A 20,660-nucleotide genomic window follows, 5' to 3' on the forward strand; every position below is an offset into this window, starting at 1 on the left:
TTTGTTTTTTTTTTTTTTTGAAAGAAAACTTTGAAGTTTTGATAAAGGTAGTGTGTTACGAAAGTTATATACATACATATGTAACTAAACAACGAATATTGTAGTGATATTTGTTTGGATAACGAATGTTATCCAACTCCCAATATCATATTACTTCAACGCATTAAAATTAATGTAAATATGTACATAAATATTGAGTTCTTCAGCATATATGTATTTAAAGTTACAAAACCACACACATACATATGTACATATGTAGCCTTCGAATATGGGATCTTGAATATTACGAGCATCAATATTGTAGTTTTTTGATACCATATTTAGGCAGATCTTGATGTACAAAACCGTTAAAAGACGTGCTCTAGAACTGCTTATTTCAGAAGTCCTTACAGAATTGTTTTGGATCCACCTTTGCATGTTTACAGAATATCAATAAATAAAAAGAAATACCTGGAATACATTCGTACACTCTGGAACGCAGCACCGAATAACAGTTATTCGTATTTCTTTTATTTTATAATTGCTTATATTGTAATGTATCACAATTTCTTTTCATAATCAAATTTCAAATAGTATATACATATGTATGTATTTATTGTAAAAATATTTAAGTATTAAAATAATTAAAAATCACATTTATACCAACACCACCTGCAGCAAGAAACAAATTTGTAATAAATTAACAGTACATCAACAGCTGTATTCGGTCCAGAAAATATTACAAACGCTACCTCAGTTACATGTGCCAGGCAGGGTAGCTTGAGTTCTTAAATCTACTCTAACTCTATACTCAAAGAGCGTTTTTACTTGTTTTAACTTTTTCTAAACCATAGAGTAATTCATTGATAGACCGGCAATAACAACAAATTAAAAATACTAAAGGAAAGAGCATATTTGTTGCTGTTGCGTTGTCTAAAATAGCATAATATTGAAAAGAAACACAATAAAGCAAAAATATGATGTACGTATATACCGTTCCCAAGTCTGAGAATTACTAAACTGAAATAGTTAAAGTAATATATTTAATGTCAATTATATTTTTTTTCTGAGAAAAGTTAACGGAGCAGATATTAAAGAGTAAACAAATAAACGTGGTTTTATATATAGTACAGTTAGCACATGAAACAATTTGTTACGTAAATTATAACCAAAATAAAAATCAGCTAGTAGCTACAAAACTTTCCGCAAAACTTCAATTATCGTGAGTTTAGTTTTGAATTTCGTCGTATTTGTAAGCAGCACATTTGAAAAATATAACAGTAAATCGTAAGCGAATAGAGAAATTTCTTTTATTTGTCTTCAAACAAAGTCTGATGTCAAATCTTAAATTTGTCACATAACTAACGTATGTGTTTAGTTAATGAGCAATTATAAAATATTTATAAAAAATGTAAAAAGGACTATCATAAGGTATTTTCGGTTATAAGACTGTGTAGAATTCTCAACTAGTAAGGGTATTCCACAAACCGTTTCGATATGAAAAGTTTACTACATTTTTATGAAAATGAAATCAGAGAACGGATGTCAGATAACATAATTATCAAAAAAATAAAAATTAAGTTTCCGAGCTTAGCTACAAATTATTTTTGAGCTCTTTAAAAAATAAAGTAATTTAACTATGTAGTTAACTTTTTAAACTAATTTTGAAAAGGCAACTTTCTTTATTTTTTCAATAAAAAATTTTTAATGTATGTGTCAAAATATTTGACCTCATTTTATGATTTTTGATTTTCTATGGCTTCATCGTTTCAACCCAAGAAGCTTTTTATTTCAACGTTCCGTTTCAGGGATGTAAATAATTTGTAATATGTCAAATCAGAATAATCAGCAGAAACATAAAGTAGAAATGTCAATGTTGAGCAGCATCTTTTTTTAGAAAATAGAATTAAAAAAAAAGATTAAAAAGTGGTGGAGAGAAAGAAGCGTATAGATAATACATAGTTTGAAATATAAAAAAAAGAATATTTTAGCGTTAAGACATTTAAAAAAATTTAATTTAAATGTGAACTTTATAATTAAAAAAACTTTTCAATACATAAATAATTTGTGAAATTTTTCTTTACAAGAAAACTATTAAAAACTTATTAGAATTTACATAAAAAAAGTGAAAAAAGTTCTGAAGGTTTTTCGAACAAAAACGAAAAAAATCTAATTAGCTCCTGCCTGGAAGTAATATGAGTAATGCTATTAACCAAAATGGCACAGGTCTAGAGCAGCAAGTAAGTTTTTAGTAAAAATAGAAGAAAAATTTTAAGTAAAACGCTAAATTTTGAATAAAACTTAGTTTTATTAACAAGTGAGGATTTCTTTGTCGGCCATTATTTGCTTCATTTTGTGGCAAATCGAAGTCAAGTTCCAGTGTAGGTAAAAAAGAGAAAAAAAATGCGATTGCAAACGTCAAACAAATTTCACTTTTATTTTATTTTTTTATTTTTTTTTTGTTTCTTTAATTTTATTTTTTTTTGGTTGTCGAATCAGATAGATCCAGCAATATCATTTGATTCACAGGTTTTTGTCTAAAATTACATTATGAAATTGAAAAAAAAATGAAATGGTGCCTTTTATTCTGTCCACATTTTTATATCTTGTCAAAAAAAAAAAAAAAAATATTCAGAATGTTTAAATTAGTGTTGATTGGATTTTTTTTTCCAATATAAAAAAGAAATTCAGTACTAGCATACTAGTTTTGCAATGATTGAAATAACTCTTTAGAATGTAGACATTAGAAATTGAATAACCCCAGTTAATGAGAATTTTAATTAGGTGGGTAGGTCCCTACTAATTATCTATCGCTTGAGAAAATATTCTAAAATGTACAACTTATGTATTATAATATAAGGTCTTTGCGAATGCCAGAAAAATATAGGTGAAGAACAAACCTAAAGTTTTGCTCTTTTTTAAGCTCATTCGAAGAAAGGCAGGTAGGTAGGTACTTACAATTTTTATTAAGACTGCGTAGGCTTTTTCTATTAATAATTTTTTTTTGCGAAATTGTGTAACATTTCGTTTAAATACAATAATTTTTTATGTACTTTTTTAATATCATTTGAAGATATTTTAATACAAAAGTTTTATTTTAATTGGGAAATTTTGGTTGAAAAAGCAAATATTCAATAGTTATCGTAGCTAACATAAAAAAATATAAATCGTTTTTGAAAATTTAGTGCCTAGATAGAACCTTCACCCACCTTTTTCCATAATTAAAATTTGAATACATGGGCAAGAGGTACGATATGAATGAATTTTTGAATAAATTTAGAGGTTCATTTCCTTAATATTTAACTTAAACAATTTGGATAGCAACAGAATCAAATGCTTAATATAAATTCATATGACAATCAATATGGATTTAAACTAAATCTCTTTTTGCTTTCTTTTCTTGAATTTAATTTGTAAAGGATAGTTTTTATGATTGTGTTTTAGTAGAAATATATATGTATGTATGTAAATGTTTATCAGTATTTTTAGACATTATACTGATAATTTTATTTACTTGTATATATATAAATTTTTTTTTTTATATTTCATTTATTTGTACACATTTCTTCTTTTTCCAAAATATTTATTTATATATGAATATGGATGTATGTGTATTTATCAAAAATTATAATTTTTAAACAGGTTGCTGGTCTGGACTTGAATGACGGTAACGCCGATAGTGGCACATCCGTTAATAAAAATTCTTCTTCATCCACAACAGCACGTTACATACCTCCTCATTTAAGAGGGGGGAATAACAACGTTATTATCAATTCCAGTACTTTTGAACTCAATAAAAATCGTGATCGAGATTTTGACAAAGATCGGGATTACAAAAACGACAGAGATTTTCGTAACGATAGAGAGGCGAGAAATAATAGTGATTATCAACGGGGGTATGTGTTTTCTAATTTTGCTTTATTTTTGTTTACTTTTATAATTTCAATTTCAGTGGGAATCGGAAATTTAATAATCGCGATCGTTTAGATCGCGGCTCTGATTTTGGAAATTTTTCTAGGAGAAGAGACGATAACTATCAAAATGGTAAATGTAAAATTATGCAAATATATACACGTAAAATACATTTAAAAAAATAAGTAAAAACATCTATTTTAAACATTTTGTTTTGCTCTAAAAGGTGATAATTATGAAGGCAGAAGGGGAGGTGATTGGAATCGTAGTGATATTAATAACAGTCGCTCTCAAGGTAATAGAGGAGGATCGGAAAGACGAGACGATTACCGTGGAAGAAATGATGAATATGTACAACCCCGTAATGATCGCTGGATTGAACCAGCAAATGACAAACGTTCCGAGTCCAGTGCTGGACTGGGTGGAAAATGGAAAGAACGTACTGAAGTGGATTATACTACTTTGGGTCCAAGAGACGAACGTCTTGAACAAGAATTATTTGGTACAGCCAATACTGGTATCAATTTTAACAAATACGAAGATATTCCCGTGGAAGCGACGGGTGTACAAGTACCCTCACATATTACATCGTTTGAAGACGTCAAGCTGACAGAAATAATACGAAACAATATAAATTTGGCTAGATATGATAAACCGACACCGGTTCAAAAATATGCAATACCCATAATAATTAGCGGCCGTGATTTGGTAAATATATAAATAAATTTATTAATTTGAAAATTTTTTACGAACTTTTCCGTATTTATTTAAGATGGCTTGTGCACAAACGGGCTCTGGAAAAACAGCAGCATTTCTTGTACCAATTTTAAATCAAATGTACGAGCATGGAATTCCAAATCCGCCAAATAATAGCAGACCCTATCATAGAAAAAAGCAATATCCTCTTGGTTTAGTTTTGGCACCAACTCGTGAATTGGCTACACAGATATTTGAGGAAGCGAAAAAATTTTCTTACAGATCAAGAATGAAGCCGGCCGTGTTATATGGAGGTAACAATACTGGCGAGCAGATGAGAGAGCTTGATCGGGGATGTCACTTAATAGTTGCCACGCCTGGTCGTTTGGAGGATATGATAACACGTGGAAAAGTTTGTTTGGAAAATATAAGATTTTTGGTTTTGGATGAAGCTGACAGAATGCTTGATATGGGTTTTGAGCCACAAATTCGACGCGTCGTCGAACAGTGTAATATGCCTCCAACTGGAGAGCGACAAACTTTGATGTTTTCAGCTACATTTCCGAAAGCTATACAAGAACTTGCTGGCGATTTTCTTCACAATTATATATTTTTGGCCGTTGGACGTGTAGGCTCAACATCTGAGAATATTACCCAAACTATATTATGGGTAAACGAACATGATAAGCGATCCTATTTATTAGATCTCTTATCTTCTCTAAAAGAAGGAAATCCAGATTATTCAAAGGACAGCTTGACATTAATTTTTGTTGAAACTAAGAAGGGAGCTGACGCTCTTGAAGAATTTTTATATCAGTGCAATCATCCTGTTACATCAATTCACGGTGACCGCACACAAAAAGAACGTGAAGAAGCATTGAGATGCTTTCGATCAGGTGAATGTCCCATTTTGGTGGCAACAGCAGTTGCTGCTCGAGGCCTAGACATACCACATGTTAAACATGTTATTAACTTCGATTTGCCTTCTGATGTTGAAGAATATGTTCATCGTATAGGGCGAACTGGTCGAATGGGAAATCTTGGAGTTGCAACAAGTTTCTTTAATGAAAAGAATCGAAATATTTGTGCAGATTTAATGGAATTACTAATTGAAACAAAGCAGGAAATACCAAATTTCCTAGAGGAAATTATGGCATCAGAGCGTTCTCATGGTGGTGGAAAGAGGTCAAGTAATCGTGGTGCCAGTTCCCGATATGGTGGAAGCGGTTTTGGTTCACGAGATTATCGTCAACAGTCCTCCGGTGGAGGTAATCGCTCTGGTAATAATCGACCAAGTGGAAACAGTTCTAATATGAGAAGCAACGGCAATCCAAGTTACGGTAAGAATATTCAAGAAAAATCAGATAAAAATTAAAACATTTCAAATTTATATGTAATCAAATGCTCAATCTGGTATTTAAATATTTGGACTGTGTTTTTTTTTACCACCTTATTCAGTTTTAATGTTCGTTATAACGTTAACAGAGAAATTGATAGGATGTGTTATTTCCCTAAATTGTATTGATCAGATATCTTTACACTTTTAGAAAACCCATGAGCTCGCAGTTCCTCTAAAGGAAATTCTTAAACAAAAGTAAAATTTTTCCTTACGAAATTTACAAAATTGTTGTAATTGTTGGCATAAATATTTTAATAAATAGTGAAATTTTCCTAAATTCGAAATTTCAATAATACGGTATTATTATTTTTCCTGAATACGAAATTGCGGAACTTCTTTTAACTGCTTTTGCTTTATTAATTTTTTTGAACTTTATATAACCCGCAAAAGAGGGAAAATTATAATAAATTATAAATAATTTAAAAATTAATTAATTAAAATAATATAAAAATGAATCGAAAAACTGCTGTAGAAAATATCAATTTCAAATATTTTTTTTTTAAACTTTAGGGGGCAGCGGTGGAGGTTACTATGGGAATGGTGGAGGATCGGGCAATTATGGAGGAAGTTACAACAACTCTTACAGTAATAATTCATCTGGACCAGATTGGTGGGATAATTAAGAAAGAAGAGAAATTATACAAATTTAATGTGACATGGAAGACTTAATATCTGATATTTTCACTTAGTTTTTCCATCTCAGATCTTTATATAAATATACAAAAAAAAACGAACATAATACAAAAAAAATGAAAAAAAAAAAGAAAATGGAAAAGTACTTTTCAAAGAAAAAACAAAGAATGATGAGAAAAAATATCAAATTTTTAAAAATCTGCATTAACAAAGAAATTTTGTTTGTTAATCGACATTAGCACTATAAAAGAATTTGAATAAACTAATAAAAAGAAAATCAAAACAATTGTTTCCGAAATTCTATTCACTTATTGTAGCCTATACTCTTGATACAAAGAGAAGATTTTATCAAATGAAAAATATTAAAAATTGTTTCTCCTTTTTTTTTTTTTGTTACTTTAATGCAGTATAATATTTATTATTTCCTTTAATTTTTAATTATTAAATAAAATAGATAGAAACAATATCGATTTTAAATTTTATTTTAAGGAAGAATTTAATGAAAAGCGACAAGACTAAAAATTTAATTCAAAAAGATATCATGTTTTTCTAAGTATGTATTAACATGTGATACATACATATAATGTAACAAATAAATGTTGTGAAAAGGTGACAAAATATTAATATTAAATTTAAAGTAAGGTTCTTAGTAACTTAGATTTTTTTTTCTTTTATTCAATTTTCTCAATAATATTGATTTTAGATTAAGCACTAGTTGAATCAAATTGAACACGTTGATTTAATGGTGTTAGTTTGAGACTGATAAAATCAAAAATATTGAAATTTAAATTTAAATTTACAATATCTATTTGGGATACAAGAAAATTTAATAAGAACGGTTTCCTTGACCAAAACGACTTTTTAAAACAAAAATGTGTATTCCAAAATTTTTCTTCTTTTTATATTTTAGATTATTTCTTTCAATACAAGCATAATTCAATATTTTAGTTTTCTTCTATCTATTTTTCATTACGTTTTGTTCATATTGAACCATTGAACTCGATAGCAATTGCCTATATTCAAATAAAATTACCGAACGATTTTTCTTTCTCGTTACTGCTACCTAAAATTAAAAAAGAAAAAGAGAAAAGACAAAATAAATATTTTAAGTAGCTCTATTGCTGCGTATTGTATTCCAAATTCATGCAACTACAGTTCGATTCTAGTTTGGGCTTATATATTTTCATGTATCTAATCTATTTGACATACTTTTACATTTTTTTTAAGGTCTATTACAGGTGGGTTGATTGGTAGTTCATTGGTTCATCTGAAATAAGCTGAGTGATTTGTTTTTTATTACACTTTATTTCCTTAAGAGATATTTTATAAGAATAGTATAGATGCACGTAATTGAGGTAGTCTATTTAACGCCGTCTAGATTTCTACGCTAGGAGGGAAAATCTAATTTAAATGAAAAATTCAAAAGTTATCCAGAAATTAGGGATATTTTCGAAAATTCTGTTTTAACTTAGATTTTAATATAAAGCATGTACAATAAATTAAAACTAAAAAATCTTGTTTTTAAATACTTTAAATATGTATTTATTTTAACAATTTTCTTTTATAATTTGAAAAAAAGTGGCTTAGAAAATTGTACGATATCAAAAATCTGAAAAAGCCAACTAGTACATACATAATTAGTTCCTATAGATAAGTAATGAGATGAAGAACGATTTTTAAGATCTAAGTTAGATTTTTAAGTGCATATCTGTATTATCGAAAATTTCCTAGCTTTAGATCGATGATCGAAAACTAGACTAAATACCTGCAAATCAAAGCTCCTCTTATGTATTTCGACATGTGATGTTCGCCTTTTTAGCATTTTTTTATACACAGACTGTCACACTATAAAAGTAAAAGATTAACTTGTTCATGCATGTTGATTTCCATATTATGGTATGAAATTACATATTATGTATATTTGTTTTGGATGTGTTTCTTACAGTAAGCAAATTCGTTGTACATATGCAACTTGAAGAAGTAGTTGCTAACTACAAAAGTAAGTTAAAGATATTCTGAAACCTTCTATAACATCTGTTTCAATAGAGGTAAGAACTCAAAGTAACAAACTTTTTAAAGTGCTACTCGAGCAATTGTAAAAAATGTTTATTTTAAAGTTTGCCGTTTGCAGACTTTATAAACCCAAACAGAAAATGGCCAAAAGTTCAAAACGAGTTTTTGAAAAGTTGTTATATTAATGTATATATATGTAATATGTATGTACATATTTATAAAATATAAATATTAATATATTCCGTTAATATTGTTTTTAAACTTGAGTTTATAGCAGAATAACTCCCGAGTGAAAACAAAATAGATTATAAACATTTGATTGAAAAAATTATTTTAAGTTTTAAAGCATAATTTTTGATGACTTAAAGTAGAGCATTTTATGAGTCACCGATCATGATTTGCAAAATTACAAACTTGTAAAAAAATGTGCTACAAAAAAATATTTTAATTTGGAAAAGATTATATAAGGGGTTAGTTGTCAAAAAGATAAAACTTTCAGGTAATTACTACTTGAATTCTGCCAGGTAATTACAATTGTTAAGAAGTGTTTATAATCTTTACAATTGACTATTACTTTTCCGCAATTGTTTCTGCAATTGAAAAATTCCCTGCGTAGAGATCGTGATTCACTTTACCAAAATAATCTCTGTTTTTGTCGTTTAAAAAACTCGAAATATAAATTACATTTTTCAAAATTAGATTTAGTTTTCCAAATCTTTAATTACATTTACAAAAAAATATTTGCAAGAGTTTATTCAGAACTTCAGACAATATAAATTAAAATATGTCTGAATTACCCACTAAAAACCAAGTCAAAAAAACTCATACCTCTTATTTGACTAATATTCGCAAAAAAAAATGGAAGATTTAAAGTTGTAAAGGTTTTAAGGTATTTTCATCATGTGAATGTAAAGGCTCTCATATAAATTTAGATTACAACATATTTACCTTACCAGTAATGTTAGTCGGTGAGCGATTAAAGCAATGTATGCATAATATTAAAATGGGTCAGCAAAATATTTTTGCGTCAAATAAAACAATTTAAAGATTTTTGTTTTGAAAGTATCTCATCAAAAATGTACAAAGTGGTTTTATTTATTATCTAACAATACAATGTAATAATATAATATTAATATAAAATTTACCTTTTATTTTTAAATAATTGAGTTTAATTAACAACTTCTTTTCTAAAACAGTTGAACTACTCTTCAAGAGAGGACAATCTTTTCATTCTTCTAACTATTAATTGTTTTTTTTTTTATTCTTTTTAATTTAAACCAATTTGGATTCCAAATTAAACATTGTTATTATTAAAAATTGATTTTCATATATTTGATTTAAAATTTTCTTTAAATTTTTATAATAATCTACATATTTTTAAAATTTATTTTGTTTTATTAATTTTCGTTTATTTGCAACTCTCATTTAAAATAAAAAAAACAATAAAATTTTGTTTCCTAACAATTCAATGGCTTTAATAAAAAGTATAAAAAAAAGATAATCTATATGTATATATAAATATATTAAATATTTATATATTATATACTTATAGATGTAATTTGTTTCTAACAAAAATTTATTAAATTTATATTTGTGATTGTGATACAATAGCATCAGGCAATTTAACAATTTCATCAGTCTCATTATTGGATTCCACCGATTGGGGTTGTGATTTTGGTTCTTGTCCTTCTGAAGTTTCATCACCAAGAAGATTCGCCACAAATTTCAATAGCGGTGTAAGATCGGGAATTTCCGCTTTTCCTTGTTGTTGATCACTAGAAGTTTCTGTTTTTTCTGTGATTGATTCTGACTCAGTATTTAATTTTGAAATATTTTCTTCTTTATTTTCCTGGGTTTTTTCAATATTGCGATTTTCTGTTATACCAAAATTATCCAAATTTGATTTTAATATCTCGGAATAAGTTGCTGGTGCTGCTGTCTCAGTTGTTCCCGTAGCAGTAGTTTTATTTAATTCCTCTGACTGGCGACTTTGTTGGTCTAGATTTTGTTGATCTTCTATTTCGTCTTTTAATAGGTCTACTGATTCAAATGTTTCCCTAACATCACAATCTTCATCAATACGCAATCGACGGATGATTTTTAAAAACCGCTCATATAAATCTTCACTAATTGCTGTAAATAAATTAATAAATTTTCGAAATTAATTACATATATTGTAAATAATAAATAGTGGAATATAGTGGGTTGCATAAAAAGTATGAAACATTATAATATATTTACCATTTACGTTTATCAATAAAACTAAATATTTGGCGACAAGTAATCTAATGTTTGGTACAAAATCAACTGATAATTTTTCAATACTAGGAAATACTAAATGCAATATCTCGTTCACATCTTTAAGACAATCTATCGGTGACGATTCATTTGATGCAGATCCTGTAGAAGAAGATTTTGATAATGGTGTTTCTGATGTTTTCGTCAATACTTTTGTTGAAATATTTTTTGAACTTAGTATTGGAATCATTTTCATCATATTGTACTGAAATGATTTATTTTAATTTTATAATCTGTTTGAACTTTTCTCATATTCTTTTAACAAATACCTTATATAAAACGTTCAAAAAAGTTTGTCTATTCCTCCATTTACTGCTATTTGCAAATTCATCAACCAAAAAGTGTTTAACAACTGCTTCTTTGAATTTAGAATCAGAAATTCGAATGATTTCAGCCATCTGAAATTTGAATACAATTTTGTTATTTTAATTGTTTTTAATATATAAAATTAAAAACCTACGGCATCTGCAGCAATTTCTCGCACACAACTAACTTTATCCTCTAAAAAATAACCAGTTAAGCTGCTTAAATTCAATAAAATGTCGCAATTCTCTATTGAATCATACATTTTTATAACATGACATACTTCTTTAGCTAAATCTTCTTTTATACGCCAATTTGTTCTACTATCGCATCGCAAACAAATTCCAATATTGGATAATATCTCTTCACGTTTTGATTTATCAATTACCTTAAAGTATTGTTTTCAAATTAATTAACTAATACTTTTAAACAACTACAAAAATTATAATACCTTTAAAAAGCTTGCGAAATTTCGTATAGCTTCAATCTTAACTTCATCCAAATCCTTAAAGAATCCTAAATATATAGGTACCAAGTCACGTGTTGCAATTTCTTTACCTAATATTAGCGCTAAGAAGTTTATAGATAATGCTATTGTTTTACGTACTTTCCAGTCAATGTCATCACATAAATATTGCAAAAGAGTCTTGAGAATATGCCAATTGCTGTAATTAAGAATCAATATATTTTAATTATATAATATAAATATTAAGAAATTATACCTTCTGCCTAAAGTTAATACAACAGCTGGAAAATTATATGCGCAAGTTAATTTAATTTCATCTTCTTCTTCATATAAAACCATAGTAACATAAGCTTCAAGTATACCGGGCGGAACAACATTTTGTTCAAATGTTATTGGCGGTGAAAACTTAGGTGTTTTCCTAACTATATCATCATCATCTAGTATAGATGAATTAGTTATTGGTAATGTTTCATTTAATATTTTTGTATTCCACGTTCCAACATTACCTACAATGTTTGAATCTAAAGGCATTTCTGGGCTTATGTGCCAAAATTTGTAAGAATTAAATTCATTGAATGCTTCGTCTTCTTCGTTACCATTTTTGTCTTTTTTATCGTTTAAGTTAGCCAAAGTTGTAGTTCTGTTCTTAAAACCGGAATCAGAAGTGACGAAAAATGGCGAAAAGCCATCATCACATGCGAACATAACAGAATCATCATTTGAATTGTAAACATTTGAATTTTTATTTTTTTCCTCAGTATAAGTAATAAAAGACTTCATTCTTGATAATAGAACTTCAAACGATAAATATGATTGTTGGTCTTGATTTTCCTGTTTTTCACTACTCTCAAATCCTTGTTTTGAATTTTCAATTAACGATTGATCTGATACTATTTTTGGTGTTAACATATCTTTTGCTTGGTCCTCTAATTGATCTGGTTTTGTATTTGTTGTACTAGAAGGCCCTATTGTTGTTGCTTGATCCTCTAATTGATCTTGTTTTGTATTTGTTGTACTAGAAGGTCCTATCGTTGTAATTGATGGAGATTTCGCAGGTAATTTCAAAGGATGTGGCGGAGGTGGTGGTAAGGGTGGTTTAATGTTATCTTGGGCATCATGCATAGCTTTCTTAATTATTGATTGCAAATCGGATGGGGTATTCTTACGCCAAAAACTATAAGCATTACGACGACAGCGACGACGATGTAAATTATTTTCTAAAGAGGAATTTTCTGAAACAAAAATAATATTATCAATAATGTTATCATAAACATTATTGTCCTCTGAATTTTTATTTGAATTATCCGGCAAAAATGTTTGCTGCTCCTGTTGTTGTTCTGATTGTTGCTCCATTTGCTGATTAGAAGATGTATTTTGTTCCTTTCCTACTGTATTGTCTTTTATTGTTAGTGTTTCTGATGGTAATGATGATGACATTTGACGGTCGTTATTTTCATTACCACTACCACCGAAGCCACCAGTTTCATTTGAACTTTCAATATTTGATTTATTATCTAATATTTTTGATAAGCATAAATTTTCATTATTTTCTTCATTATTTCCTCGATCAATATTATTTTTATCCGTATTGTCAGTCACATTATTGTTCCCAGTATCTAAATCTATGTATTTTGAACATTCATTAAATACATAATTCTTAAAAAATTTTTGTTTAGGCCATGCATATTCCGTTATTTGTTCAGTTAGCTTAATTTTATTTTCAATTATTATTTGGGCAATATTTTTAGGTGTTAAATTTTCATCACAAATGTTAGTTACTTGATTTGATGTGCCATTTTTCGCACTATTTGAATTTTTACTAATTCCGGTTGCTGTATTTGTAGTATCTAATACTTCAATATTTGAAAACATTTTTAAATAATGCTCATAATTAGCTAATGTTTGTGGATCAGAAATATCTCTACATAAAAAAAAATATATATGTATATATAAGTATGTATTACAGAATATAATTAAATAAAAACATAAAAGAAAAATAATATTATTTTATTTAACATACCGAAAATCTGGATCAACTGGATTTGTAATTAATAATTCTCCATTATATGAATATGCCAATCCTGTTATACATGGTTGAGCAAATGAGGATATAAATTGTCCTAATATTTTCAATGTTGCCGATGTTACCCATGTATTATTGTCTTTGGCTAATCTTAATACAATCGGCGCTATCCTATTTCTTCTACATTCTGGACTACATATTAATGAAATTAAAGGTACTGATTCGGCACATGATTTTCTAACACCCCAAAAAGGATCTGTACACAGTTGAAAAAATAATTCCAGCTGAAAAAATTATATATTATTATTAATAATAAATAAATATTTTTTTGATTCTAATTTAAATTTAATTAAATTTTGAAAATTACCAATTTATCTTCTGTTATTTTTGTTCCTAAAACATAACAAAATGTTGGAAATATGGCAGCACACTTTTTACGAATACTATTTATTTTACATTTACATAATTCAATAAAATGATTTAAGAAAAGTTCTTCAGATTTTTCTGATCCAATTATTGGTGCTATTCTACCCATTAACTAAAATTATTTATTATATTATAATATTTACTATAAATGAGTTTTTAAAATAAATAAAAATATATTTTTATATCTATTTATGTATTTTCAATATTTATGAAATTAAAAATATAAAATTTAATATATACACTAAAGTTATTAAAAAATAAAAGAAAAACACATTTTTAATTTGAAGCAATAGCATGCCTTTTCTGAGCTCATCAAAGCTGGCTGTGATATGAAAATAAAATTTAACATTTCACAGTCACTTTGAGAGTTAAGTAAAGGATTTATATATAAAAAAAACAAAAAACTGAAAATGTAAAAATTATAAATAAAAAATAGAAAACGATGCAAAAAAAATATCCGTATCGCTCCTCAAAGCTGGCTGTGATATGATATTTTAATTTAACATTTCACAGCCACTTTGAGAGGCAACACAAATACCATATAAATACAAAAAATTTCCCTGTGAAATAAATTTAAATGGTTAATCTGTTAAAAATATAATATAAATTAATTAAATAATTAATTATTGAACTTATAAAACACAAACAATCACTGATGATTTATCTCTTAAACTAAACTCGTCAAAATGGCTGTGATATGAAATTTTTAAAATACACACGGCACAACCATTTTTACGATTTAGTAGAAGAAAAATAAACGAAATAAACACTATTTCTAAGTAATTATAATAGTACTGAAAATTTTTAAATACAAAATAATCAATTTGAATGTTTTATTTTGAATAAAAATATTGTTCTAATAAATAAATAAATATACCAATCACAATTTTTGTAATACTTAAACTATATTTGTTAAATAACAATTAATTGAGGTACTCACAAATTAGCAATCATTGTTGGCAATAATCTTTCACAAAGCTCATCAAAATGGCTGTGATATGAATTTAAATATTAAACATTTCACAACCAATTTGTGAGCTATGTAAAAAATTTTAATTTTTTCTTATTTTATCTAAAACACTTTTAATTCATATTAAATACAATATAATAAAATAATATAATAAAAACACTAATATTTGTAATATTACAATAAACAAACAAATTAGTTGAATAACTGAAAAAGTTTTGCTCATCAAAGCTGGCTGTGATAGTTTTTTTTTAAATATAACCTAAAACAACCAAGTTTGATGCGAAAACAATTCCATTGATTTAATAAACTCGAATAAAATTTATGTATGTATAATCAAGCTAACCAGTCCTCTAGCAGGTATGTATAGATTTTATTTTGGAATTTTAATCACTTACAAATTAATTAATATCAATCCAATAACATGAAAACCTGTATAGTTTATATCAAAAATAAATTTTCTTTTAAATACATGCATATATGTATTTATATTTTGAAAAGCCAAGTGTCAATTTAAAATTTGAAAAATTTTGTGCTGACAATTTTCATATTAATAAAAGTGTTCTTTTCGTAAAAATACCTTAAATTATTTCAAATTCTTAATAAGAAAAAGTTTAATTATTTGAAAGATATTTTTGAAAGAAAGAAAAAATAAATAAATAAAATCGAATATCACATTATTCAAAAATTAAAGTAAAATAATTTGGCAATTCAACAAAAAAAAACAAAATTTTGACAATTTTAAAAATCGATTCATGATCAATTTTATTTTCTTATAATCGAAATATTTTCGTCAAATCGATTTTATAAATGATAATTTTATTCCTTTAGTTAATGTAATTCTTACTAGAGGGCTGCTTATTTTTTTTTTTAAAATCAATTCAAAATTTATTTTTATTTTGAATAATAATACTGCTATTTTTTTTTTTTTTTTGTAACTCACCGTAACCGAATTAATATTAAAATCTTTTAAATTTTCATAATGTATTTTGTGAATTGGACACATAATTGCTGCACAAACTTTTTCCTCAATACGTTTTTTATCTAAAACATATTTATCTATAAGAATTTGAAGAGCTGAATAAGCATCCCTGCTTACCTATAATGGAAAAAAAAAAATTAATTTTAATTTAAATATTTAAAATAAAATTTTGAAATTAAAATTTTTTTTTTTTATTGAAAAACAAAAGAGAAAGAAAACTTAAGAATAGAAGAAAAGAAAAAATAATATAATCAACACACAAAAAATAAATAGTAAATTAAAAATATAACAAAAAAAAGAAAATAACAATAATAAAACAAAAAACAAAAATGAAAATTTACTTTGTCCTCCGCATCCTGTAAATAATCTAGTACAATTTGCAACAGGCGGTCGTACAAATAATGTTCGAGATCTGGACAAGCGTGCTCGTGACATTGTAGAAATATATGTGGAATTTGTTCAACAAAACTGGCCCTAACTGTTGGATCTGTAAATACAAACAAAAAAAAAAAATCAAAAATTACTTAAAAATTTAAAATTAAAAAGAGAAATAAAAAATCAAAATAAATAGAAAAAATGTCAATGTACCTTACAATGAAAAATATTCTATTATTTAATATATTTTTTTTTATACACACACTTACAAACGTATTATTATATATAAGCATATTTGTTATATTTCTAATAGATTTAAATATTTAGCTATATAATATTGTAATACTAAAAATATTGTATAACATTTTAAATTACAAAATTTAAATAGTTTTAAAGAATTGATTTGCAATTTTAAAATTTAAATTAAAATAATAAAAACTAAAAAAATTTCATCTGAAAATTAATTATTAAAGAATTGGGGATGTTGAAGAAAAAATAAAAAACAATAATATTTGGAAAACCAACAGAAACTTCGTATATTCAAATAAAGTACCCATAATTTTCATGGGTTTCGAATATTATAAGTAATTATAATTAATATTATTAAATTGCACAATTTAAAATATAAATACGAAAAACTATATTTGAAATTAGTCGGAAAATTTATTATAGCAGCGACAAGACTTAAGAAATCCTTAGCGACACACCCTTACGAGTATTTTTCTCTTTTTTCTAATATTTTTTTCTTATTTTTATTTTTTTTATACTTTTATATATTATAGAATTTTTTTTTTTTGTGTAGTATAATAAAAAGCGAATTTTTGTTTTTATAATTTTCTTACTTTTATTATTGAAATTTCACATCATCACCACAATGTTCTCAAAGAAGACAAGAAGATTTCTTTTTTAACTTAATATTTTTTCACTATTGATTACAATTTTTACATATTTTCGGGATTATTTTTATTAAATATAAGATTAAAATAAATTTTATAATCTTATTTTTATATTTAATTTTATTAAAATTCGAAAGAAACTAGAAAGTTATTTTCCATTTAAAAAAATTAAACGTATGATTTTATTTCTAAAGGATATCGACTGCAAAGGAAACAAAAGATAAAAAAAAATATATATATATAAAAAAAACCATTTTACATTTTCGTCTCTGTATTCTTCTCTACACAAAAAAAAACTCCGATCCATACAAATAAGAATTTCATCTGACGAGTATAGAGAGATAGAAGTTTTTTCTTTTTTTTCTTCTTATTCATATTATGAGAAAATGCACACATATATATATGTACATTTGTGTATAAATGTATATATAAAAAAAAACAATAATAATAAAAATAACATAAAAAAAAGGAGTTAGTTTTACAGAATGTAAGAGAAAAAAAAAAATATGGTGGAGTGTACAGTTTTGAATGTAGGTATGATTAAAAGAAAATTGAAGAAGTAAAGAAAAGTGTTATGGCAGGAACATAAAAAACACAACAGAAAAAAAAACCGAAAAGAAATCATCAACAACAAAAAGGAAATAAGAAGAAAAAAAAAATAACAAAGAAAAAAGAGACAAAAAATCATAATTTTATCACCCCTCACTTTTTGTACTGGCATAGCAAAAATAACAAGAGCAACAACAATAGTAGCGACAGCAACAGCAATAGTGACAGCGGCTACAATAGTAGCGGCAAGTATAGTAACATTTATTTAATATAAATTATAATAGCAATAGCAATTACAAATAAAATATTAATAAAAATGTGCGCTGCCAGTATACACGAGTATATCACAATATAAAAGAATAGTCTTGTATAACAAAATATAACATGATTGTAATACATCAAACATATATAAATATTATTTTCATTACCAGTGACATAAAACAATTTTTTTTTTTAATTTTTTTTTTTATTTTTGTTTTTGTAAATGATAAACTTGTGTGTGCATTATAAAAATTATTATTTATGAATATTATTATACGAAAAAAAAAAGAATAGTAATTATTATATGCAATTAATGAATAATATCTACTGATAATGGTGACATCTATGAGAAAAATTAAGAGGCATTTTTTTTTTTTTTGAAAAAAAAAATAAAAATTAAAAAGGGATATTAACCCCAATGTTGAAGTGAGAAGAAAAATTTACAAATGCATACACATATTTATGTATATCAAACAAATATTACGATTTATGTTGCTTTCTTATGAGGATGCTAATCTTTGCTTTCATGTTTTTGACAATATTGTCTTTATTATTTATATGAATTTGAATAAGACAAGAAATAAACAACAAATTAGAAATACATTTAGAAATACATTTTATTTTAATATTAATATTGCAAAAAAATTAACTAAGTTTGTGAGAATAATTGAAAAAAAAGAAAATTCGTAATATAATTACGATATTATCGGTTTAATGGTAAGATTAACAGAACAGAATATTGTGTACAATTAAAGAAGATCACAGATGGACGCATTCTTTATCTTACTCTCGTATTCAATTTAATGCGTTCAATATCAACTTATAATTTATTTTTAGTTAATACTCGTAGAAGTAATTGCAAAACCTCAAACTCGCAATAATCTTTAAGAACTTCAAAAATTAATGTCTAAATTCTATTTTGAAAGGTTAGATTTTTTTTTCCCTTTATAATATTATGTTATTTAATTTAAAAGAAAAATTTGCAACAAGTAGAACTTATTATACATATACATTTATAATATTGGAGAAAGGCATTAATTAAGTAAAAAAAAAATAGTCAACATAAGAATGAATTTAATAGAACTTTTAAGTTTATAGAATATAATATATATGAAATTATGCAAGAAATTTACACACATACATATATATATATATGTAAATATTTAATTCAATAATTATGATTCATTAAAATATTAAAATTTGTTTTGGCCAATATTTTAGAAATTATTGTTATAGTTTTAGTTAAGACGACGAATTTTTCCTATCATTTAAAATTCTGCATCGCAAAATCATTTTTTGCTCATACATACATACATACATGCATACATACAGCTGTATAGAAGGCTGTAATATAATTTCTATGTATGTACATACATATTTATATGTATATATAGAAAAAAACTAATGTTATTCTTGCCAATTCCTCATTTTTTCTCTTCTTCTATTTAAATTTTATTAATTTTTATTTTAACTAATACTTAGTTATATAAAATTGAAATAAATATTTTTATATTCAAAATATCCTTTTTTAAGGATAAAATTTTCTTTCATTTTTTTTTCTTATTTTCATACATTTATTTTATGTAGCGCATAATCGTTTTAACTTTTTAAATGCTATACAAAAATATACATATTTAATTTGTATACTTAGATGCACGTAAATGTTAAATAAATTACGATTTGTTCAAATGAAACCAATAGATTTTTACAATAGTAATAGAATAGAACAAAAAAATAACCATCTTATATAAAATAAATATAGAAATAATTTAATTGTATGCACACTCAACAGTACATACTAAAATGTTAATTACAATAAATATTATGGCTTTTATGGTACGCACTTAATTTACACGGGAAAATTTTTGTAATTTAAAAAACACTCAGAAAAATATTTTTGTTTTCTGTTTTTTTTTTTTTATTCATATTCATCAGGTGGTTGGTTGATTTTATAAAATAGAAAATAAATTACGAATCTGTAATTATTCGCATTTAAAATGAATATTTTTTTTTTGAATTAAAATCTCTTGCATGTACATAAATACATACATTTTTTATTTACACTTATAATATTTTTATGAAATCAAAATACATCGCAATTAAAATAAAATAAAAAAAAATTAAAAAAAAAAGAAAACAAATTCAAGCAAAAATCATTTTGCCGCCTGCGCCTTATCACTCAGAAAACGTAGAAACAAAAAGAGAAATTATCTGAAGATCAACACATTCTCTAGATGAAAGATGATTTTATTTTAATTATAATATATTTCAATTCATATTTGTTTTATTAATCAAAATCTATAGCATTTTTGATTGGAATTATTTGAAGATTGCAGAGAAACGGATTGATTGGGATCATTAAAAAGAAAATTTTTGATGAAAATTTAAAACTAAATCAAATAACAGTTTTATAATTGGTATTGTTATATAGTTGGTATTGTTATACAGTTAATGTTGTTATACAGTTAATATTGTTATACAG

The 20,660-nt window shown here is 25.6% G+C and overlaps 2 protein-coding genes across 2 annotated transcripts in view; one reads left to right on the top strand and one right to left on the bottom strand.

The window, feature by feature from the left end:
- Positions 1 to 1,848: 1,848 nt before the first annotated feature.
- Positions 1,849 to 7,083, top strand: LOC129609509 (ATP-dependent RNA helicase bel). The gene is made up of 6 exons (XM_055521453.1): positions 1,849 to 2,219; positions 3,622 to 3,875; positions 3,932 to 4,023; positions 4,118 to 4,599; positions 4,664 to 5,927; positions 6,497 to 7,083. Exons 1-6 carry the CDS (start codon positions 2,175 to 2,177, stop codon positions 6,607 to 6,609), a joined length of 2,250 nt encoding a protein of 749 aa, XP_055377428.1. The 5' UTR covers positions 1,849 to 2,174; the 3' UTR covers positions 6,610 to 7,083.
- A 2,752-nt stretch (positions 7,084 to 9,835) lies between these two features.
- Positions 9,836 to 20,660, bottom strand: part of LOC129609681 (serine/threonine-protein phosphatase 4 regulatory subunit 1-like) — a 61,026-nt gene continuing 50,201 nt past the window's right edge. Inside the window, exons 3-12 of the mRNA XM_055521775.1 lie at positions 16,439 to 16,584; positions 16,059 to 16,214; positions 14,090 to 14,260; positions 13,720 to 14,006; positions 11,956 to 13,620; positions 11,685 to 11,898; positions 11,391 to 11,621; positions 11,200 to 11,328; positions 10,874 to 11,135; positions 9,836 to 10,765 (exon numbers count right to left, since the gene is read on the bottom strand). Of these exons, the coding sequence (XP_055377750.1) occupies positions 10,218 to 10,765; positions 10,874 to 11,135; positions 11,200 to 11,328; positions 11,391 to 11,621; positions 11,685 to 11,898; positions 11,956 to 13,620; positions 13,720 to 14,006; positions 14,090 to 14,260; positions 16,059 to 16,214; positions 16,439 to 16,584 (3,809 nt within the window). The 3' untranslated portion in view covers positions 9,836 to 10,217. The remainder of the gene's footprint in view (positions 10,766 to 10,873; positions 11,136 to 11,199; positions 11,329 to 11,390; positions 11,622 to 11,684; positions 11,899 to 11,955; positions 13,621 to 13,719; positions 14,007 to 14,089; positions 14,261 to 16,058; positions 16,215 to 16,438; positions 16,585 to 20,660) is intronic.

The sequence above is a fragment of the Condylostylus longicornis genome, unplaced genomic scaffold (assembly GCF_029603195.1).
Source record: "Condylostylus longicornis isolate FDR11 unplaced genomic scaffold, ASM2960319v2 ptg000040l, whole genome shotgun sequence".
NCBI classification, from domain to species: domain Eukaryota; kingdom Metazoa; phylum Arthropoda; class Insecta; order Diptera; family Dolichopodidae; genus Condylostylus; species Condylostylus longicornis.

What these genes read in the sequence shown, in the direction of transcription:
- LOC129609509 (XM_055521453.1), top strand. Translation starts at nt 2,175, where the DNA reads ATGAGTAATGCTATTAACCAAAATGGCACAGGTCTAGAGCAGCAA. An exon ending in GCACAGGTCTAGAGCAGCAA is followed by an intron (nt 2,220 to 3,621) that starts GTAAGTTTTTAG and finishes ATTTTTAAACAG; the next exon opens with GTTGCTGGTCTGGACTTGAA. An exon ending in TAATTAGCGGCCGTGATTTG is followed by an intron (nt 4,600 to 4,663) that starts GTAAATATATAA and finishes TATTTATTTAAG; the next exon opens with ATGGCTTGTGCACAAACGGG.